Source organism: Psittacula echo (genome assembly GCF_963264785.1).
Source record: "Psittacula echo genome assembly, chromosome: 14".
Classification (NCBI taxonomy): Eukaryota; Metazoa; Chordata; class Aves; order Psittaciformes; family Psittacidae; genus Psittacula; species Psittacula echo.
The window spans coordinates 7395412-7418429 of NC_137750.1; the positions used below are offsets into that span (position 1 = coordinate 7395412).

At 44.5% G+C, this 23018-nt stretch overlaps 2 protein-coding genes across 7 annotated transcripts; both read left to right on the forward strand.

Moving 5' to 3' along the window:
• Positions 1-1202: 1202 nt before the first annotated feature.
• Positions 1203-12983, forward strand: FBXW10B (F-box and WD repeat domain containing 10B). Of its 4 annotated transcripts, none has more exons than XM_080629205.1 (14): positions 1203-1290; positions 1902-2048; positions 2269-2451; positions 2544-2671; positions 3581-3703; positions 4219-4331; positions 4723-4926; positions 5917-6038; positions 6569-6717; positions 7560-7702; positions 8257-8415; positions 9304-9548; positions 10437-10592; positions 11951-12983. In XM_080629205.1, the coding sequence occupies exons 2-14, from the start codon at positions 2045-2047 to the stop codon at positions 12796-12798; spliced, it is 2577 nt and encodes an 858-aa protein (XP_080485331.1). In that variant the 5' UTR covers positions 1203-1290; positions 1902-2044; the 3' UTR covers positions 12799-12983. The 4 variants fall into 4 exon arrangements, with proteins under 4 accessions (XP_080485331.1, XP_080485332.1, XP_080485333.1 ...); XM_080629206.1 differs by having other exon boundaries at positions 1902-1989; XM_080629207.1 differs by lacking the exon at positions 4723-4926.
• Positions 12984-15708: 2725 nt separating this feature from the next.
• On the forward strand, positions 15709-22670 carry LOC308226977 (Golgi apparatus membrane protein TVP23 homolog B-like). 3 transcript variants are annotated; one of them, XR_013957992.1, is made up of 8 exons: positions 15709-15772; positions 16473-16555; positions 17415-17559; positions 18027-18116; positions 19320-19451; positions 19554-19682; positions 20916-21036; positions 22652-22670. XR_013957992.1 is itself a non-coding variant. In XM_080629212.1 (7 exons), the coding sequence occupies exons 1-7, from the start codon at positions 15761-15763 to the stop codon at positions 20946-20948; spliced, it is 624 nt and encodes a 207-aa protein (XP_080485338.1). In that variant the 5' UTR covers positions 15709-15760; the 3' UTR covers positions 20949-22285. The 3 variants fall into 3 exon arrangements, 2 of the variants coding, with proteins under 2 accessions (XP_080485338.1, XP_080485339.1); XM_080629212.1 differs by lacking the exon at positions 22652-22670 and having other exon boundaries at positions 20916-22285; XM_080629213.1 differs by lacking the exons at positions 15709-15772; positions 22652-22670 and adding an exon at positions 15820-16174 and having other exon boundaries at positions 20916-22285.
• Positions 22671-23018: the final 348 nt, after the last annotated feature.

The following is a 23018-nucleotide window of genomic DNA, read 5'->3' on the forward strand; positions in this document are numbered from 1 at the left end:
TAGCTCAGAGCTAAGCAATTGTGATAACACCACACATATTGCAACACACATGGGAACCACAGCACTTGCCAGGTTTAAGGAGTTTGTAACACCCTTTTCTATCCCAAATCACACAGAGCATCTACACACAAAACCTCCTGGTATCAGGATGTGCTCCATGGGTTGTAGTGAAGTCAAAGTGGCTGGGATGGGTTACCTGTTTCAGGCACTCTTTTCCAAGTGGTACCATTTGTTGGTAAATAGATAAAGCCTGAGTCAAGAACAGCTGAGGCACAGCTGGTTTCTGCACAGTTACTGATGTATTTCCAAACACAATGTCAGGAGTGTTAACATAGAGATTAAAGCAGGTAGTGGTAACTGGCAGAGCTGCTTAGCTCACACAGTGCACATGATTCCCTCCTGACTGTGCCTTGTACATAACATGAAACTATGAAAACAACCCCAAGGCCACAGCCAGGGATTTTCAGAGCCCTTTCAGCTCTGCCAAAGCCCGAGTGTGACACAGTAATGCTTTCTTGTTCCATTAGAGACATTCACCTTTCAAAAGACCTGCTGCAGCAACGGGTGTTGCACTGAAACGATATCAGTGCCCAGGCAGGTAGCCATGGGCTCTGCCTCAGCTCACCCGCAGAAGAGGGGATTTGCCATCAGATTTAGACTTTGCAGCTCAGATTAATCTCCTTGGCTGTTTCTTCTCCTATTGTTTGACTGATTTGTTTGTATTGTCCAGCTGCCATGGTAAAAGTGGTGTTGGTCCTGGAGAGGCTGTTCACGCCTCTGCCAAAATCCCAGTTACTGCATCACCTCCTCATGCAAAGTTCTTCCCTTGCAGGCACCCAAGGCAAGAATTTAGCGCAATCTATTGGAAGAACAAGAATGGGATGTCATGGTAACCTCCTGGCCTCACTACCACTGGGTCTCAGCTATGGGGCTCCTGGCATAGCTATGGGGATGCTCATCCAGCCACCACTACGTGCTTTATTTTACGCATTAGATGACTAAACGAGGTGTGCTTCGGCTTTATTTGCTTGTGGCTTTTTGAGTGCGGTTTTGTTTGTTTTCAATTTCAGTCTGGGGAAACTTGGGACTCAGGAAACGAAGCTTAAAAGCTAAACGCGTTTGACCGAAGTTTGGCTCTTCGGGAGCAGATGGAGAGAAGCGGCTTCACAAACGCGGGTGCGCGGCTCTTCGCAGCAATACGGCGGCGCGGCCGGCGGTTTACGGTACCGATGTCTCCTAGCAGCCGCGACGCGCAGCGCACGGGGGGAGCCCGCAGTCCGTCCCGGGCAGGTAAGCGGGGCCGAGGCTTCGTCATCCCCGGTGCTGGCACCACCGGCGGTGTGTGCCTGGGTGTCCGGGTACCGGGGCAAGGGACACACTTTCAGGTGATGCTGCGCTTCCCGGATGTCAGGCAGGAAACGGTGGACCCAAACCCTCGCACCCAGGGCAGCCAGACCTGCGGGTGTCATGTTTGGGGTGCTGGCGCAGGGGTGGTTGTCCCTGCATTGACTTTTGGGGCTTTTGTTATATTGCTATAACAATAATTATTATTTATATATATTATATATGCATAATATAGTTATTTTTATATATATTGTTGTACGAAAGGCTGATTCAGCCTTGCTGAGGCTGTGCTGATGTTTTAGTTGTTAAGTAGTTCCTACTCTAAATCAAGGACATTTTAGTTTCATGCTCTGCCAGTGAGGAGGGGCACAAGGAGCTGGGAGGGAGCACAGCCAGGACAGCTGACCCAAATTAACCGAAGGGATATTCCATATCATAGAGCGTCATGCACAGCGTAATTTATTTGATACTTAACACACTATTCTAACTTCTACAATTCCCTAATTCAGCTCTCAGATGCATACTGTAAGGTTTGATTCTTTGGTTAATCCTTCCAGAGGCACATGTAGATGGATAACCTGCTGAATCGCCGAGAAGCTTAAAGGAGTAGAGCTGTCCCAGACCTTGGATTGGATTCCCACTACGGTCTGCTGCTCTTAAAAGTGAAATCTCATCTGCAAGAACTGGCTGGCTTGATATAATGGGTACCACTATCTGAGTGTTTAATACTGGGGGGAAACTGTATGGATTGTCCTGCGGGACCCAGGGGGTTTTCAGCATCTTCCTTTGAATGGTGCAGTATCAAAGGGACTAGCAGAAAAGCTAGATTAAGCTCAACCACCTCTTGCAGTGCATTGCTAACCTTAGTGCTGTCAGTAGCCACCAAAGCTCAAGCACTTACGAGACTAAACTCCCGTCTTCTAGGTGGTCAAAACACTGAATGCCTCATCCAGGAAGGTCCTGATACAGAGAACAACTCACCTATTATGTCTGTTGCTGATCAAGATGTCATCATGATTCCTAGATCTCTCCACTTGCCCTCTACTGTCAACCCACCCAAGGACTTAATCCGCTGCCTGCCCCCTCATCTGTCCATGTACATCCTGGGTAAAGCTGCTCTGATTTTGGTTTCCCCGAAGGGTAACGAATGGTCTCCGGTGTGCTCAGGGGTTAGTCAATATGTGACTTGAATTTCGTAGGGCTTTTGGATCAGAAATCCCTCACTTCATGTGCTGCTGTGAGCAGATGCTGGGAATATCTGGCTGCAGAAGTCGAGAGGGAACGTGCATGTCGTAGCGTAATACAGAAGAACATTGTGTATTTGCAGGTATGATGCATGGGCTTCTGCTGTTGTTACACACTTTAAAACTTGGTGTTTTTCTGTTACTGCCCAAGCCATTGGATGGAGCTCCTTTTGCTAGAGGTTATCTCTCACTTTGCTTTGTTCCTTCTTCCTCTACCTGCAGAGCTAAGGCAGATGAGATGCTCAGTGTCACAAGTGATCACAACAGAATAGCTTTTACCAACTTTGAGAGGCTGCGACTCTAAAAATGGATTAAAACATTCCTGTAATCAGGAAGAGTTCCATCACAAATGCAAATAGTGGACTTCCAGGAGCTAGTGAAAACTGGGCAGAGCTACAATGGCTCCCTGAGGCACCTCAAAAGTTAGCTTTATTTGCTCCCCATAGGAAGATGGGAATGCTAGGTTTCCTTGTGAGAAATCAGAGCTGGTGGCTGGGACACAATAAAGCAGAACTTTCAGGAAAGGCTTGTCCTGGTCAGTACAGATCTGCCACACACCAAGCTAAGTGTGATGGTAAACCTCTAAAGAGACCACAGAAATCTCAGCTCTGTGCTAGCCTTAAAAGAAGGCTGAATGGAAGGTTTTACACAGTAAAAATGAGCCTTAAATATTGATAAAGGTGATTTGAGAGCCTCTCATCTCAGTGGGTTTGGATTCTGAATCAACTGAGTGCTCACCAAAGGCGAGATGCAGCTTATTAAAAGTTTAAGACTAGAGTTTGGAGACAAATGGGAAGTAATTATTTTACCCAGAAGTTAAATCTACCAACAAAGTGGTGAATGCAAGCCAGGTCTCTCACACAACAGCAACAAGCCAGCGTATGCAGCTCTGCTTTGCATGTAGCATCCAATGGAAGCACTGACACATGAGTAGCATCCATTGCGTACATTGGCTCTGTAGTAACTGTGTTGTCTCTGCTGGTTTATCCCAGGGCTTGTGCCCAAGAGGAGCTGTTTCAGACTATGCTAAAGTCGTCAAAGTGGCAATTCCACAGTTAAATGAAGAGGGTGGTGTCATTGAAGCCAAAAGCACTGATCCGCAAAGTAAAACGAAGGTATGTCGGAAGTTGTTGGTCTTCTGTGGATCCTGCATTTCAGTATTCAGGGAGGAAGGTGGTGGCTTTGGAAGACAGGACTGTGAATTTGGAGTTGCTTTGCTCTCCTCCAGCTCCTGCTCCTGGTTTGCCCCATCATGAGCAATTCACAAGGACCAGTGCTTGCTCACCACCTTCTTGCATCCCTGAACTCCTGCCTTGTCCTAATGCATCCCCCAGTGCACAGCCTCAAAGATGGGGTGTTGGCACGGCTGGGCAGCATCATAAGGATGCAGCCTTTTTCCCAAAGAATGAAGGGTGCAGCAGTTGGGTCTTCCTCTTTTACCACAGACCATGGCATGGGAACAACGCTTCTTTCTGTGCTAACCAGATGTTTGTGCACTCTGGGTGTTCCTTACCAACACTTTCTGTCTCTGGTCTCATCACTACAGTATGGACAAGCTGATATGTTTAATACTATGGAATAAGACTGCATCCTCTTCCCTGAGTTACTCTCCTATTTTCCTTTCCATTAGGAGAAGGGAAGCAATCTGCAGGAAACCTATAAAGGCCTGAAAACTGACACAATCCAGCTGGAAGAGAGAAATGTCTTCTGTGGCTCCTACAATATTCGTATCCTCATGGACCAGTGAGTAAACTGCCTGGCTGTAGGGCTGAACAGCAGCTTCTGAAAACCTGTCCCATTCCCTGTGATCCTTCTGTGAGAATGGATGGTTGGAAAAGGGTCTCTTAGCATCAGTGTTAACAAGTCCTAAGTGTCAAATCCAGGTTTTTATGCAGATACCAGAAGTGTTAGTGATTTACAGTGTATCACAAGGGATATGGGGCCAGGAGGAGCCCTCTCCCTTCTTTAAGCCCACCCTCTGGCTGCAAACTTGGGTATGCAGAACTAGGGACCTTGGTTGTGCCTGCAAAAGATACACCACTTAAGTGTATTGTCCATTGGGTTGTTCAATGAGGACCACTAAGCATCAGCCCTACATCTGTTGTAGTCATCTCAGTCGCTGTTTCTCATCCAGATCAGACCAAAGCAGAGTAATTCATTACAGTGGTGGAAACTTGGTAGCTGTTGGCTCTGCAGATCGAAAAGTGAGGTTTCTTGGAATGCCAGGAATAAAGGAACTGCCTCCTCTGCTCTCTGGCCATGCCGGGACCATCAAAGCGCTCTATCTCAATGAGAAGAAGGGGTTTCTTCTCAGCGCAAGCTTTGATCTCAGCATCAGGTGAGCAACGCTGGGACTGTGCCATGGGACACCAGCCCCTTGGGCTAGGAAATGTGAACCTTTAATCCTCCCACTCCATTCTTTAGGAATTCTCCTTCCACCACTTTTCATTAGAGTAATGAAGAAAGGACAGTAGATAAACGCCTGCCCCACTCACACAGGACAGCTTCCATTTCCCTATTCCACCCAATACCGAATGATAAGAAAGGAAATTACAGGGAAGCACAGGCTTTCTTAAAGTACCTTAAAACACCAGATATGTTTTAAATTAGCCCTTGCAGGGAGATTTTGACCTTGCTAATGTCAGCATCAAGTTCAGGGAGGCTGGGTTTCTCCATGCCATTCCAGAAGGCTTGTTGTGCTAAGCAGGCTCAATACCCTCGTACCTGCTGTACAGCTGCTTCTTTCCAGGTATAGCACTCTGAAACAAGGGCTGGAGATGATCAGCTCTCACATTAATCACTAAATCCTGACAGTATCATGATGAGGAGTGAAAAGCAAAGCAGTAGGTTGTCTGGCTCTGCATGGCAGTTACACAGCTTCAGCAAAGGCAGCATTTAACAGAAGGGTTTACACCCATTCAGGCTCTGTCCTCCCTGCTCCAAAAGGGCTGTTTGCGTGAGCTTGGGTTTGAGCTCTCTAGGTAAAGTCAATAGCAATCATCTTGGCACCAGGCAGTAAATAAACAGCCTTATCTTGTAAAGCTCTCCTCTTTAAGGTTAATCAAACGTAACCATGCCAAAGTTGAAAACTAACCACATGTTTCCAGGCCGTTTAGAGGCTGAAGAACACAGTATATGGGTAAAACCCTAATGCTAAGCCTGAATTGATCATTCCAAATCCTCTGATAAGTTGGTAAAATGAATCCTGATTTTAATCCTGTGTTTATGGTAGAAGAGCTGGGCCTATTAAATAGGCAATAATTAATAAGATGAATTAGCTGTTAATTAAGTTAATTAATATATTATCTTTTTGGTTGGTCCTTTGTAGATGCTGGAATCTACACAGTGGTATTTCTGTGAAAACCTTCAATGGCCACTGTGGGACAATCACCTGCTTGGATTTACACGAAGAGCAGTTTGTGTCAGGAGCCAAGGATGGGATGGTGAAAGGTGAGAGCCAAGACTAGGAGCTTCCCAGCCAAAAGCAAACAGCAGCAAACAAGGGGCAGAGTACATGGGAGGTGTGAGGAGCGTGACACATGTGGTGTGTGAGCATGAAACAAAACCTATAAATCAGAATGTGAATTATAGTGCCTCACTCTTCCTTCCAGAACAGCCTAAGCTGTGGACATAGGCTCACACAAGGTCTGTGTGACTGTGTCATTGAATAAATTCTCATTGTTTCTGCTTTTATTCAGTTCTGTGGCTATAGGGCTGCACCAACTCTTGGGCAAGTGGTATCAACTTCCAGCTTTGCCAGAGGTTTGCTTATAGAATAAGGATGAAAAAGTTGTGTTATTTTGCTGAACTTCGCTTTTAAAATGCTTCTGCCATGCAATTACACTTTTTAAGTCAACACTTGGCTCCATGCAGAGCTGCAGCTACAAGGTGTAGCTGTAATTCCAATGGTATCTTTTAATTCATGTTGTACTCAGCAAAGCTTACCTGTATTTAATATTTTCCCCCTTTGTCCCTAACAGTGTGGAGCCTGCAGAGTGGGAAATGTCTCAAGACTCTGAAGCACAGTAGCGCTGTTAGGGTGGTTAAAATGAATAGCACCCATATTGTCAGCGGGTCTGACCGAGGGCTGGTGAAGGTCTGGAGTGCTGATACTGGCACTCTGATCAAAGTAAGTTTCTTCTTAGGTGGATAATTTTGTGCTAAATGGTCAAAAATCTTCCGTGCTAGTTTATCATAGCCTTTTGCTTTTGCCAAAGGCTTTAGGCTGCTTTTGGTTTTGGGAATTTCATAAAATGATAGAACTATCCATGGACTGGAGAACTACTTGCAAGCAAATAGTCAATTTTAACCCAGGGTTTGATTTGCTTTGCTTAATCCCCATCATCGCTTGTTCTCTGAAGATACATTAATCTCTGCTCATGTAGAAACATTCAGAACCTGGGCAGAGGGTGGGAGGGCTTGTCTAACAGCTCTTGGGGTTGGAGGTGTGATGGGTTAGCCCAAAATATGAGATTTGCTCTCAGAACCAGTTTATAATGCTGAAGCAGCTGGATAGATGCTCTACAATGGGAAGATTGAGGGCAGAGTCTGCTAATTACTTTAGCATGTGTCCAGAATCAGCATTAGTCCACATCTGAGAGGTGTGAAGCTCTTTCTACATGTGCTAAGCTTTCTACATTTTCTACATGAGCTAAGCTTGCAATTGCCCATTCCACTATAGCCAGAGCAGTCCACTCTCTTCTCTCCTGGGTTAACAATCAAGAGATAACAAAGGTCTCAGTGCATTAACATCTATTTAATGTAATAAAGACAGAAAATTGATGTTACTTCCATGCTAGCAAGCCCAGAATACTTCTTATAAGTGATTATAAAACTAACACAGTTATCCATAGGGTGTATTGGTATAATAACACCCAATAAAACTACAATACAGTATATAAGGCTGTTTTTTCTTGGTATACTTACATCCAGATTGCTGACAGTACTGCACCTATTTCCATTTCTTTGCAGATATTGGAGGGGCACCAAGGCCCAGTTAAGTGCTTGTCCTTTGATCAGTGGCATCTAGTCACAGGAAGCACCGACAGATATGCCCTGGGATGGAGCATGTTGGGAAAACTTAAGAGATGCCTCGTAGCTTTCCGCCACCCTAAGTAGGAATCGGATGTGTTTCAAGTTGTATTCAACAGTCTACTAAATTTGTTCCCTTATAGGAACACAAAATGTCTTAACTATCAGTCCTAGTATTTGAAATATCCTTGCTTTCAGGAGTCTTCATCTTAAAACCAGTGTCAGGCATACACGGTCACAACCAGCATGTGTCAGTTAAGACTTATAACAACCGAAAATGCAAATATACAATCACTTGCTCACAAGCAGGGATGACTTAAGACTGACAGTGCATAGTCCACTCTGTTGAGGATCCCAACCTGTATACAACAGGGTATCACATTGTCATTTACTTTCCTAGACATAAAAATGGAACCTGAAATGCAGCAGATGGCTATAACTGTACTGCTTGCTATGAGGGTACGATGGTTTGGTTGGTTTGGACAATGAAGTGATTATGAAGGACTTCACTATTAGACCTCTGATCAGCTCCTCTGTTTAGCCTGTTGATGGAGGCAGACCTTTGCACCTCCTCCAAGACAAGAGGTATTTGATGGTGTTTCCTTGTGAAAGGATGGTGATGTGCTGTGTTTTTCAGTGAAGTCCTGTCTCTGGAGTTCCTCTATCTCAGAGTCCTCAGTGGCTGTGCTGATGGAAAGATCCGTATATTTAACTACTTGACTGGCATCTGCCTGAGAGTGTTGGTGGCCAATACCAAAGGGGATCCTATATCTTCTTTCTGTGTTGGAGGAAACAGGTTGGTGACAACTGCTGCCATCAGTCTCTGAACCAAATTAGGTAGATTGCATTGTAATGTAAGGAATTCTATATTTTTTCCTTTTACTGTCCTTCTCACAAGTAAGTTTTAAAGGGCTCTATTGCTTATTGACTGCTCTAATAATTTGTTTTTTATAACAATGACTGAAAAGAGATTTTCTTAGTCCACTCAGCAATGTACCATTTCCTGTTTCTATAAAACTTGCAATATAGATGCAACCATAAGGCAGAACTCTGAGCCCAGATTCCTTAAGAGGTAGGAGAATCAAGCCAAGGCTTGACAAAGCCTTTGCTTGTACCTGACCTACTGACTCTTTATAAAAGCCAATAATGGAAAATCCTTCCAGGTTCTTTCACTTCTGGACCTCTAAACTTAAAGGGAGCTCCCAGCTTCTGCGTAAGCTATAACTAGAACTCTGGTGTGTCATCAATGCTGTTTTGGTCACAATTCTAAACCACAGCAATATATGGGCTGCTACGAAGAAAATTAACTCCATCCCAACCAGACCCAGTACACCCCTCCAATTTAGGTTTAAATGTCCCTAATGACATGGCATCCTCAGTTTCTTTTGGCATTGCACTCATCTAGCTCAGTTTGCTGTTGGTAATTTTCATTCTCATTATTTTAAAACTAATTTTGCCATAAAGTGGAATGAAAAGAGCCCCACAGAGCTCATACAGAACATGAGTTAAAAGCGTACAGCATCTGAGTGATGGGACTAATTGCTATTGCTCCCTTAGAAGAGTGACGGCTGTCTTGGATCTGTTTAAGGGTTTTGAATTGCACAGAAGCAAATGGGACCTTTAGGTAGTAACTGCTCTGTTAATGTTATCTGTGCTCTTATGGGCTTTTCCCTCCCTTCTCCAGGATGCTGATCAATTCATCAAGTAATCTGTTGCTGCTTGAGTTTGAGGAGATCAGGTGGGACTATACCTTAGATGCTGACAGAAAGGTGATAGGGAAGAAAAAACAGGACAAAGGGACTTCACGCAGGAAATCTGTTCAGCGAGTGAAGCGTCACAGTGTCAGTCAGCAGCACCGACCTTCCTGGGGGAGAATAGACCTTGATCTGCATTACTTCCAGCCACCAAAAAGCTCTGGAACATCTCCAAGTATTACACACAGCCTCTGCAATACACTGCTATTCTCTAAAATGAGTTAGAAATCATTTCAAGTAGTCATTGCCTTCATCCTAATACTCTGCTTTTCTTGAAGTGCAGTGTGGTACATGTGCAGTTGCGTTTCCATGGTTCTGTTGATTTTAGGCTTTTGTAAAACCTTTGCACCTTTTGAGAAAGGTCTGCTATAAATTCAATGTGTTTGTCAAAACAGGCAGTGTCATTTTCCAACTGAGTAATAGAGAAATCAGTAGTATTCATTCTTACAGCTGGTGTGCCTGGAAACATGCTGCTGATTCAGTGCCTGAGTTCTTTATTAATAGACTCTAGAAAGTCACAGCACACCTGCATTCAGGATCTGCCATCACCAGGAACTGCAACTGCATGTAAACACACACCTCTTAAATTATAACAATTATGTATGTCCTTTATTTTCAAATCAGGGTTAGTTAATACAGGATGGATCTCGAATCTTTCACCTCCACAAGCTGTACATTGCAGATAAACTGATGGGTTAAAGTTTTCATGCTTTTAAAGCCATCAGCTGCTAACCTCGTTGATGCAGCTCTAACTGGTAAAAGATGCACAGTTTGTAGAAACAGGAAACAAACAGACTGCACTATATTTTAATTTTAGTGGCAAATATTATGGGTTGTGTATACATAATATTCTTTAAAATCACTGCTTGCTGCCATCTTTGAATTGTGTGGTTTTCTGCTCATCACATATCTTTGGATTTTTTTCTAATACCTAGACCTTTAGAAGCTGTGATAAGAGGCAAAGCAGTAATCAAAGCCTTGACATCCCATCAGTTATGTTGATTTCATTAAACAAGTTTTACATCAGCAGAGTTTAGAGATGACTTACTCTTCTGTTTTCTAGCTCCCTGGTATGAACTGATGACACCAGCAGCTCACCAGCAACAGCAGCCTTTTCACATTCAGGCAGAGCAGCAGAAAAAGCTTTTCATCTCTTGCACCACAGAAGCCCTGGAAAAGTCAGAGAGAGAATATTCTGCAAGAATCCTGGCAGATGATTGTAAGAACAGAAGCTTCCTACAGAAGCTGCTTTAGATCAAGCAAATAATCAGAGGCTCTAAGCTCTAGCTATAAGGCTTTGCTCTCTGTTATCTAGGGGTTTTTATTGTATCTTTATTCTCTTTTTGATTGCTTTATCAGGTGTAGGAGAATTCTGCACAAAACTTATTCAAGTAGTTGGTCAATAGCAGTAACTCAGAAAACTGGTTTAAAAAACCCCTGTGTGTAAATTGTCTCAGCTAGCAAAATGCTGTGACCTGAAACTTGAAAATGAGATAGTCCTGAGATCAGTCTGTGGCATATGGCATGTGTCCCCTTAAGGTAGTTTTTCTCAGGTTTTAGATTTAGAATCTGTTGGGATCTTTAACACAGACTCTGGTATCAATTGGTATCTGTACCAAGTCCCTAACCCCAAGCTCCTGGTGTTTCTAACTAAGCTGCAGGGTCATATGTATATGTGGATTAAACAGTCCTAATCCTGTGAATGAGGAACAAGGAGTGATTTTCATTAGCTTGTTGTGCTGTATTCTGCCTTTCTGCACTGTAACTTAATGCTCTCTAAAACACATTCATAGAGGGCAGAAGTTTGGGTTAACCAGTCTGGAAAAACATAGTTGTACTGCAAAGCAATGATGCACAATGTGACACTGCAAAGTGACAAATGAATTGCTGTGGCAAAGCCATGGGACTAAGTGTCTTACTCTGTGTTGCAATCCTCATCTAGTTCTTAGTCGAGGGCATAATTGCACTACCCATCTTGATTGCCTGTCATTTAGCACAGCTCCCTCTCTATATCCCTTGAGGGAGCAAAGCTAGGCTATGAAGCATGTCTTGTGATTTCAAATTCAAATGCATCTCTAAGTAGTAACGGTTCAAGTGGCTCTCAGACGCTGGCTACGCCAAAGATTTCTACTAGGAACTGACTTGTCTTGAAGCCTTTTCCCAAAGCAGACTATAGGACAAGGAAGGGGTGCAAGGAAAAAGAGGTGGTGAGGAACCTCATTCCTTTCAGAAACCACTGTTTCTAACAAGATGGATACTAACCCAGCCACAAAGTGCAATGTATGTTACAGACCCTGACTTCAGTTTGACCCATCCAGGCTCTGACAAGGAACACTTTTCAGTTAATTGAGACAGAATTACCTCTGGCAGTGTTACTAGTGAGGCCAAGGATGAGTTAACTGAAATGGGCACCATTGGCTTGTAGCTTCCTATGCTGCCTGCTCTGTAGATACACGTGGACTGCCCACACACAGGTCAATTCAGCACCCATCTCTGGTCTTACTCTGAGTACTACCCTGCCAATGACAACAAAAGCGATCCTCAACTCCAAATCTATTGTTTTGTTTTTGGAAACAGATGGCAAATCTGAACATGGCTCTGACAAGGCAGAAGCTACTTTGCAGCATGAAAGGAAAAGAGACTCAAGACGTAAAATGTCCCTTGACAAGTTCCTCTTAAGGGTCAGCATGCTGCAGAACACCTGCAAGCCAGCCCTGGACAGCTCCAGCACTGAGAATGATGTGAAAGTCAGAGAAGCATGGGAACCTCCTCTAGAGCATCAGTACCCTGCAAAGGTACAGAAATACAAAACTCCTCTGCCACACAAAAGGGATCAGACAGTGCTGCTCCAACGTGCGAGACCGCACAGTGACTCTCTGACTGTGAGAAGTATTTCTGTCCCCTTTGAAACCAAAATGCTGCAGCTCAAGCTGAAAAACTCTGTGTATGGACCCACTGTGAATTCCTCCATCCCTGCTCCTTCTGTGGTACGTCCCAAGACTCGTGATTTGCTGCAGGAAAAGAAAGCTCACAGTGGTCATGGTAAAGCCATTTCTTTCGCAGAAGAAGAGGTTCACGTCGCCAGTCCCTTTGCGGCTTCTTCTCAACTGATCAAATCAACACGTGTGATCATTGCACAAATGAAAAATGAAGCATTTTCAATGAGAAGAAAGTCCTTCTGTCCACGTGCTGCAAGCCCCTCCTGGAGCGATGGGGAGTTCAGGCTTCTGACAGGGAAACAGAAGGAGGCGTATGAGGCAGCTGCTGCAGCACAGTATCAGGCACACCAGGAAAAGCTCAGAGAAGAACAGCAAAGAGCACGCAAGAAGGCCTGGTTAAGGAAAATTAAAGGCCTACCTATAGACTCTTTTACAGGGGAGGGGAAAATACCTGCTCCTGAACTTGGGTTTAATACATTTCTTTGAGTTTAAGGGATTAGCTCCACTGTAAGTTTTTCCAGTGTTATTGGCACATTCAACTATTTCTCAAGGCAAGTAAAGGACTGAGTCCTCTCCTAGATGCCAGACCTGCTGTTGCTACAAACACAGCACTGTTTGATGTGAATACAGCTCAACATATGCTGCAATTGTGACTAATAATAATAAAAATCTTATTAGAGCTCATGTGCATTGATTAGATTTATAAGCTGAAGAAGTGTGGACTGAAAATTGGCTGTGGAGTTGATCTGAGAGGGTGGTGACCTCAGCATGAGTCTACTGGGAGGTTAGTAACTAGTGGTGTAGTACAGGGGTTGATACTGGGTCTGATTTTAACGTCTTTAATTAATGATATATGGATGATGATGATGCAGATGACACTGAACTGGGAGGGGTGGCTGATGCACCAGCTTGTTGCTGCTGTCTAGAGGGACCTAGAGGGGTGGGCTGAGAGACCTGGTGCAGTCCAACAAGGGGAAATGCCAAGTTCTGCCCCTGGGGGAGGAACAGCTCCAGGCACCTGGATGTGCTGGGGCCACCCAGCTGGAAAGCAGCTTAATTTATATTAAATTAGAAACCATTACTTTAATTTCTCTGGTTTTATGGATAAAATGCCTTAATATACTTGATTTGCACTAATGAAATTGGCTTAAGTTGGGAAGACAAACACCTTTGTAGTTGTCCAACCATGAGTACATGGGCCAGCACAGCAGAAGTTTCTCTGTTATCCTCTTGTGTTGAGGACAATCCTACTCACAGGTAAGCCAAGGGTCCTTTCTGCAGCAGTTCTGGTTTGAGATTATAGTCTGGTTAGTTTTGATTTGCTTATTTTAATGTAATCTTCAACTCCTAAACTCTGGGATTAAGCCAGACCTTGCTAACAGTGGACAATGAGTTGTCCGGGGTGGCTTTGCCTTATGTTAGTTTTCATACTGGAAGCAGCAAGGATTTCACTCTTAGCCACGGGATGGCACTTTCTCACAAGAAATCAGGCTTAGCCCAGCACAGCTGCAGCCACAGGCCCTTTGGAAAAACCCCTCTGGAAAAAAGCATCTAATACAGAAGCCTGATGGAAAAACATCATGGAAAGGCTGATGCCTTTTTAGTTGTGCTGAAATGAGGAGGATTAAAGTGTTGTCTTCCTATTTGGAGTCAATAAATCAGCATCTGTGTGCAGGCATGGGTTCTCAGGCTCTTGTGAGATGCTACAGCCAACAGAGTTGTGTGAAACCATCTACAAAGGCAGAACTGGACCAGGTCCTTCTCTGATCTACTTTAGCTTGGCACGGGGAATGCAAAGCCAGAAGCTGGGCATCAGAGATGCATTGGAAAGGAATTAAAGAGGCAGTTTTACTCTGTATTAATTCACTTCTGAATTAAACTGACCTTTCTGTGCGCGTGGCCTTTGGGTGTGCAGAGGAGACAGCCTGAGGCTGCGGTGGGCAGCATTGCTCTTGTGCAGGTTGCACCTGCAAACAGGCAGCAAGCCAGGCTGAGCAATGGCACGGTAGTTTCAATAGAGCTTTGTTGTAGATAGGTGCTGTTAATGTTGTACCTGTCATTCAAAAAGTGTAGACAACATTATCCTGATGTGATGATATCGTATTAACGTTGCAATGATTTTGTCTGTATAGCTTGACAGCCACTTCTGAATTAAATATGCTTCAAGAGTGTTGGTTATAGCTAGAAGTGTTTGTATTTCAGCAGAGGAATGGTGCCTGACAGGTCACAATGTGAAGAAGCCAGAGAGTTATAAAAAAAGGCGACAGCAGGGCCATAAAAAGCAAATTAAGTGTTTATATAGTATTGTATTTATCAGTAATAGCTTTGGATTGCCTGTGAAATCGCATGCTGACTTAAGCAAGCATTGCATATGGATACACCAAGGGATGGGCTAGTCCTCAGAATAATTAAATCTGAATTAAATACATAGTCCTTCAAGAATACATCAGCGGCCAGATCCACCCAGGAAGCAGTTATAGCTGGAACGGGCTACGGTAAGAGTGATCCTGAAAGGGAGAAACCCTTTTTGCTTCAACCAGGATCAAGTCATGATCTTTCAAACAAGCAGCAAGTAATAAAGCAACGTTGTGCCTCATTGCATGGCAACCTCTCTGTTCCTCTGCGCTCGCTGGAACAGATGGAAGAACAACTGGAAGGAATAACCATGTCGTTAACTTTGCCGCCTTTCTTTCTCAATGGAGCATGAATTCACTCATTTCTTCCCTAATGAATGTGTCCTAAATTGCTCATGTACATACCCCGCCGGGCAGCGCGTTTGGGATGAGCTGTCTGCAGATGGGTTTCCTCAGAGACCTTCAGCTAGTGATGGATCCTTGCCCCTTGCTGATGGCTGCAATGGGTAATTATAACACCAGGGTGTTGAGAACTTGTGGGCGTTCATTGGGGGCTCTGTGCCTTTCCTTAAGACTTTCTAATCCCTCTTATTTCCAGCGTGGCTGCTCAGTCTTCCCTTGTTCTACAAATACTGCTCTATTTTGAGCCTTTCCCAGCACATTTTCTAGGGTATACAGTTGGTTTTGTTTGGTTTTGACCTGTGCCAGAACCCGAGCGAGGCCATGGAGATGCTGCAAGGGCTGGAGCAGCTCTGCTCTGGAGCCAGGCTGAGAGAGCTGGGCTGGGTCAGCCTGGAGAAGAGAAGGCTCCTTAAGGGGAGACCTGAGAGCAGCTCCAGTGCCTAAAGGGGCTACAGGAAACCTGGAGAGGGGCTTTCAACAAAGGCCTGTACGGACAAGACAAGAGGAACGGCTTTAAGCCAACAGACCGCGGAGACGCCACCACCGTCACCACAGCGAGGAGGGTGGGACTACAGCGGCCACGTACCCGCGCTCCGCCCCTCCAGCGCGCACGCGTGCCGGGGCGGAGCGTGCCGCGATTGGCTCCGCCGCGGTGACGCGGCGCGGCAGGCGGAAGTGAGGGAGCTCCGGCCATGTTACGGCAGGTGAGGGGCTGCCGTTGCGGCCTGGGGCAGCGCGGGGGGATCGCGGCCGTGCGGTGCCTGGGGCCGGGGCCTAGGGCAGTGGGAGCGGGGCGGTAGCGCCCGTGCACCGGTGGTACGAGGTGCAGCGGTGCTTTCTGTTGTCTCAGGCCTGCAGCCGCCGGTTGACCGCAGAGTCGGTCCTGAATCGGTTAAAAACACCGGGAGGGGTTATGAGGGCCCGGGAGGGTTTTGGTGTTCTCCAGGGCTGCCCTTAGCGGTGCCGCCTGGAAGGTGCGGGGCAAGGGGAGAGCCCAGGCAGGGCTGGTGCTGTCGGTGTGAAAACAACCGGTTCTGTGGCCGGCCCAGTGCGTTCCCTGAGAGGATGCGAGTCTGTTGGCTGACATAGGAATAGCTCTGTACAAGGTAACGCTTTCTCTAAGAGAAACGAGGAATAAAAGACCCTAGACTATAGTGTTAACTGTCCGGTTTTTAAAGTACGCTGGGTCTCACACTGTGAGCTTCTGTAGCTTTCACAAAGAAGAAATCAAAACATTTAATGCTGCATTGGTTTGTATGTGGATAAATCTTCGTGTTCTTCCCAGACCGATCTTGATCTGAAGGTGGTGTTGTGATGTTCTGGGTAATCAAAACTGTACCAGCTTGAAGCTGAAAACTTACTCTCTTTCCTCTCATAACTCTTTGTGTCTCTTCCCTGCTTCAGGATAGCAGTGATGACATTGAAGATGTGTCTCTCTTTGATGCAGATGATGATGTATCCAGGAGATCAAAAAAGTCCAAAATAAGGTCAGTGGCCATGGAATTTTCAAATGAGTTCCAGGCAGAGGCAAAAAGAAGGAAAGACTGCTGTGTTATATCAAGTTATGCCATATACCTCTTATTTGGAATAAGTTATTTGGCAGCAACAGAGAGTAATTTCTGGGTAATTGAGAGCGCCAGTTCCAGAAGCTCAGTTGGAATGTGTAGATCCGTGCCTTCATGCTCCTGGGTGCCCTCACATTTAATGTGTGTCTGTGTTCCTGTGTGGAAGGAATCTACACAGATCTCCTATGTAACAGGAGGTTCTCCCTGGGTTGAGGGCTGATTCTGGGCTAGTTTGTTATCTCCTTCCCACTGTTTCTTCTTATGTTTTGTGCTGCCCTGCTGTCTGCCATGTTCTGGTGTAGTTGGTCCAGCTGCCTCCTTCCTTGTTCTGCCTTGTCTCCTGCCACAGAGCAGTGTCCGTACCCATGTGCTTGGCTCTGTGCTGCATGTTTCTGACCTGGAAATTGCAGAAATGAGGCAGAAGGGCAGGTCTGCTGTGTTGAGAAATGTGATCTTCCTTTCAGAGGTATTTCCTCTGTCAGAGCCTTTTTAAGCTCACCCTGTAAAAATTGCCTTATGTTGAGCACTAGGTATCTCATCCCCTTCCACTCAATTCTGTCTGCATGTGGAACATCAGGCAGGTAGAAAGTGTTTTCCTTATGATGATCTTGTAGTCAGTTTATTTCCCATATTCCCACCAGTCACTGCACACTGGGTTTGTGTTATGATGCTGATCCTTATCCTGTGAGTTGGCAGGCGATCACTTGGTAATGTCATTTCTCTGGTATTGCTTCAGTTGTCTTGTCTGAAAGAGCTGTGACTGTGTTGTACTTCATTCCAGGCATCCCGTGGCATCATTTTTCCACTTATTCTTCCGAGTCAGTGCGATCGTTGTCTATCTGCTCTGTGAGCTCTTAACTAGCAGCTTTATCGCCTGCATGGTGACAATTATCCTCCTCTTGTCGTGTGACTTTTGGGCTGTAAAGGTAAGTTCCTCCTATGTTTTTTGTTACCTTTTTCTTAGTGTATAATTGAACAATGATACTTTATGGCACAACAAAAAGTTGCTTCTTTGTGCCTTTGGCAGAAAATGTCCGAAATACCTTCAAGTGCTGTGATGTATTTCAAAGAGTTACAAAATAAGAACTTTTAAATCTCTGTGGCCCTCATTTCTTTTTGAAAATCAAATGGAGAACATAGATTAGGTTTTCTTTTACAGATTTCATCATCAGATCACTTTCAAATCTCCAGAAATACGCCTCACAGTAATTTTGTATTGTACTGGAGTACAATAGAAAATAGATTGTTGTGGATGTAAGAGCTGTATAATCTTGTTTTCCCAAGTGTGAAGTAAATGAGTGCCATTGAAAATAGCAGCCCAAACAGCTGAACCTTGGTAAATGGTTTCTTTTAAGCAGAAGGTAGAAAGCTCATTGTTTTTCTTCTATTTCAGAATGTCACGGGGCGACTGATGGTTGGCCTTCGCTGGTGGAACCAGGTGGATGATGATGGTAAAAGTCACTGGGTGTTTGAAGCCAGGAAGGTAAATGTCTTTATTTTCTTTTTTATTCTTCTTTTAATTATTTCTGGGTTATGAACCTGTGTTAATTGGAGGTTTCACTTGTGATGGCAGATTGCATGATGCAGACATTCCAGCCACAGATCTGTAACCACAGGACTTGTTTCGTGAAGGGTGCTGAATGAGCTTTCTGATTGTTGAATTGAAAAATCCTCATGCTGTATTGATCTGGCTTAATGTCAGCAACCTAAAAGTTCCACACATGATGCAGTAAAGCTTCCCATGTCACGTCAGTAACCTGCAAGTTTTCTGGTGTAAATTTCTAACAGCTGACATAGCTTTTATCACCTACAGAAAACTATTGGAAGTAGGAAGAAGCATACAGCATTCCTCATGGTTATTGCTTGGCCTTTGTGTTCATGATGGCTACTGTTGCCGGTCTAGTATCTCATCTGTCAGGCACCTCACTACATGTCTATTCACCCTGTTGATCCTTGCTTATTTCTGAGATCATTAGTGAGGTCTGTGGTGGTGTAGGGACTTGAAACTAAACCTTTGTCTAGCTGAGTATGTGCACTCACTACAGGCCCATTTTTTCCTCAAAACCATGCTAGTTTAGAAAAGCTAGAACATTCTGGAGGAGGGGAGAAAGGTGATGCTGTAAATAAGTTGTTAACCCAGTCCACACTTTTTAACTATTAGAGGAAGAAGTGAGTTCTTGCTTGGGATCTCCTGCTCTGTACAGACTTTATAAAATCAGTAGTGTCGTGTGAATCAGACCTCTCTGTGTGTAAAGAAAAAATTACCCTACTTTAATGCCTAAGAGTACTAATATTTAGTTCTACCAGTGCTAAGATTAATGGAATTCTGTGCAGTGATTGGAGGTAGAAAACATTACCCCTTTGGCTGTTTCTGAGCTTTGTAACTGAACCATGCAGTAAATGTCATGTTTCCCAAACTTAACCTTTCAGCCCCAAGCATTCCAAGAGGCTTTCATGCTTCTGCCTCCACAATTTCTGATAGCAAATTGACAAAAGAGTCCCTTAAATGGAAACATCTTCTATTGCAGAAAGATCTTTGTGTGATTTAGAAATTGATCTTGAAAGCACCCAGTACTGTTGTGTGGAGGCAAAAAACAGTGGGCTTGTAGATTTGAGGCTGTTTTTAATGACAGGATGATCTATACAATGGAGCAGCCTGTTAATCCCATTTCCTTTCTGTTTCTAGGTATCAGCACAAAGGAGTAAAAGCTCCTCAGAAGCAGAGTCCCGAATTTTCTGGTTAGGTCTGATTACCTGCCCTATGATCTGGGTGATATTTGCTTTCAGTGCACTCTTTTCTTTCAAAGTGAAATGGCTGGTGAGTTAACTCTCTCAACTCCGGAATAGATCTTGCACCTTACAAGTAAATAAGTGTCATTAAATTTGTGTAAATTAGTGACTTTATTTTCCTGTGTCTTAGGCAGTGGTTGTGATGGGAGTGGTGCTTCAGGGAGCCAACCTTTACGGTTATATCAGATGTAAAGTTGGCAGTAGGAAGAACTTGACAAGCATGGCGACCAGCTATCTTGGAAAGCAGTTCTTGCGGCAGGTAAGATGATTTCCAGGGTTTTGGAAACCCTTCAGTCATGTTTCTTTCTGTCCATAAACTTCCTGCCTGCCTAGGCATGAAAGGAAAGACTGCAAAAGTTATTTATTCACACCTAACTTCTGTGTGAATTTAAGCTGCTCAGTTAAGTCATAGAATAACTTGCTTATTATTGGCATCAAGTTCCGTTTGCACTGATTCATGAGCTTGTAGTATTTGCTGGTCTCATGGGCACATACCATGCAAGTTACTGGACTGTGGCTGGTGTATTGGAAACAAATAATGCAGTGAAAATGGTCACAGAGTGAAATAGCTTTTGATAAACTCTGCTCTTCTTGGATGACACATTGCTAAGTTAGTCCTTTCATTGCACTGCTTCCTGTTCAGGTTGTGCTTAGCCACAAAGGCATGTATCTGGAGAGGGATGTTGTGCTGATCCTTGTGCTTCAATGCACAGCTGCAGCACACATAGCTCTTAGCTGAAAGGGCAGCTGCTGCCTTTTATAATCTTTCTCCCTTCCAACCAGCTCTTCTCAGCTGGTCTTTTTCTGCCCCTGTGCTGGGCTTTCTCCCTTCTGGAGGTCCCTGCAGCAGTGGGCACAACTGTCCTGTCCCACCTTTAGGCTGTTGTTTAACTTCTGCTTTGACCAGGTGTTCTGCCTGTGGCTGGCTCTATTATGCAAATCACAACAATGATAGGACAAGGGGTAATGGGTATAAACTGGAACACAAGAGGTTCCACTTAAACTTGAGAAGAAACTTCTTCTCAGTGAGGGTGACGGAACACTGGAACAGGCTGCCCAGGGAGGTTGTGGAGTCTCCTTCTCTGGAGACATTCAAAACCCACCTGGACACATTCCTATGTAACCTTATCTAGGTGTTCCTGCTCTGGCAGGGGGATTGGACTAGATGATCTTTTGAGGTCCCTTCCAATCTCTAACATACTGTGATACTGTGTGATACTCTGGGGACAGTGGTTTGGTTGCCACAGGTTCACAAATGTTTGTTGGAGTTACTGTCCTTAGTGTGATTAGAAGCTCAAACATTGATAATCATTTCTTGGCCGGTCTGTGCTGGGCTTGGCCTCTCCTGTAGCTCATTTTGCTTCTGAATGCTTTTACCACTGTGGGAGTTAACCCAGACCCATCTCAGTCTCTGGCAGAAATTAATGTCTTGCCCCAGAATCATGGCAAAGAGTCACATAGTTCTCCTCTGTTCATTTCCTTCCTTCTGCAGACTGTGGCTAAAGAAGACCAACCAGCATCCTGAGTGTAGCAGAAGCCTCAATCCAGATTCACAGTAGTGAACAACAGGGAACGTTGCTCTGACCATGAGATTTGGGAGCTGCATACATGAGGTGTGAATTAAAAGAAGTAAATAAATTGTGCAAGACTTCAGGTTAACACTCCTAGCAGCTTATATTCGATTTTCCACTAGCAGTTTGTGGTTTAAGTCCTTTCTTTAGTTTGATTAGTTAGAATTAATTTGCCTAAACTTTAAATTAATAACTATCCTAGGTGGCTCTCATACAGGTTTAGAACTACTGGATGAGTTAAGAGAAAACTGCTGCACATCCTTCTTCAGAAAAACCATGCACAAGCCGAGCCTTCTGTTACCCAAGAACTCCCCCAATTCCTCCAGCAGTTGGTGCCTCAAATTGTTTCAGTTGTGGATGTTGCTGCGTTTTGTTCTTGGAGGTCATTGCTGCTTCTGTTACAGAGTTTAGATAGTGCTCTTTTGGCTCCACAGCTCTCATTCTGTGATCTGAACGGCACTGGGGTGCCAACAGCAAATGAGGGGATCATTAAAGCATCGTGGAAACTGCAGGAAGTGACTTCCGAGTAGCTCTGGTCATTTATTTATTTACCTGAAGCATCCCTGGAAGTCTCAGTAACATCTTAAACCCCTGGATTTATGGAAAATCCCTCTTCTACCTGTATGGAGAGTGCAGCAAGAGTAAAACCGGTTTCTGAGGAAGGTTGCCTGCACAGTTTCAGAGAGTGAATCTGGGAGCAGTTGTTTTCTAGCGCTGTTGAAGGGATGCATCTGACACATGTGCTGTGTGGTAGCACGTGTTTGGTGCTACAGGTCTCTCTCTAGCCAGAAGGGTATAGGGTGATGTGATCTGCAGTTTCCCCAACCCCTCAGCACAGGGTCACAGGGAATGTGACTGACAGGGTTCTGCATTCCTTGATTCCATATAGTATGCTGTCCTTAATCCGTGTGCCCCAAGGAGTTCTGTGAGCTGGGAAAAAAAAGCCTTTTGTAGGGTTGTGAAATGTTGGCTTGCAGTGTTCACTTAGATGGCAGAAAGTGGTGTATTTTTGTGTGAAAAGCTGTATGAAGGGGTCAGTTCCTTCTTGTCATGTGATTTTGTTCAAGGCAGATTGTACTTTCCCAGCTTTGAATGAGGTACTTTAAATGAAGAATGTGTTTTGAATAATGGGTATTGTAAATTGTGGGATTGCATTGACATGATTTCTCTCCCTGTACTGTAGCAATACTTGGGAGCTGTACATTTGTTGAACTCTTTGGATTGATACCTTCCTTTTGTAAATATGTATTTATACAATCTTGAAATTAAAATGATGCTTTGTTTAACCAGACCAGATATCCCTCTATGATTCATGGCTGAGCTCTATCCGTACACTGTGTTCTTATAACATAGCTTTAACAGGGGTTACTTGTCAGGTTAAACAGTGCTGGGTTTGGCACAGTTCCTTGCACCCAGAGGTCTTAAGCAGTTTGCTCTGTGTGAACACTTTGTTTTGAAGTGTGTTGGAGTGGTTATTGTGCAGAGGTGAAGCAACTGACACTGTAAGGCCCATGTGAAGTGGATGAGATGCTTCTCAGAGGTCTCCTCTGCCCAGCTGTCCCTGGCAGGTGGCAGCACACTACTGTAAATGCTTGTGCCATCGCACAGTGAGAACTTCTGGGCCCCGTTTACATGGAAGGGATGGTTTATTTCTAAGGAATGAAGTGCTGCTGCAGCCACATGGGGACGCACAAGTGCAATGGGAATCCTTTCTGCTCCAGTCCAACGAGCCCCAGTTTGATGCTGCCATCCGAAGGACAGCACTGATTCTAGCACAGCTCCAACCACGAGGTAATTTTAAGATGTGTTGAAAGTTTTGGGCTTACTGTTTGTTTTCCTGCTGCCAAAACTCCCCTTAAACTGCTGGAAAATAGAGTGTTTTTCTGAAAGTTGCAGTTTATTTCATCAAGGACAGAGGCATTTATTACTACGTGCCTTTAAATATAGCCTTCTCTGGCTTATTTTTAGCCTCTTGGCAAACATTCAGTCTTTTGAGCTCCTGAGAAGCTGGCAGTTCAGTGCAT

Coding starts and splice junctions, on each gene's coding strand:
- LOC308226977 (XM_080629212.1), top strand. Junction 17,560..18,026: donor GTGACTTTTGGGCTGTAAAG/GTAAGTTCCTCC, acceptor CTTCTATTTCAG/AATGTCACGGGGCGACTGAT. Junction 19,683..20,915: donor GAAAGCAGTTCTTGCGGCAG/GTAAGATGATTT, acceptor TTCCTTCTGCAG/ACTGTGGCTAAAGAAGACCA.
- FBXW10B (XM_080629205.1), top strand. Junction 2,672..3,580: donor AGAACATTGTGTATTTGCAG/GTATGATGCATG, acceptor GGTTTATCCCAG/GGCTTGTGCCCAAGAGGAGC. Junction 6,718..7,559: donor ATACTGGCACTCTGATCAAA/GTAAGTTTCTTC, acceptor ATTTCTTTGCAG/ATATTGGAGGGGCACCAAGG.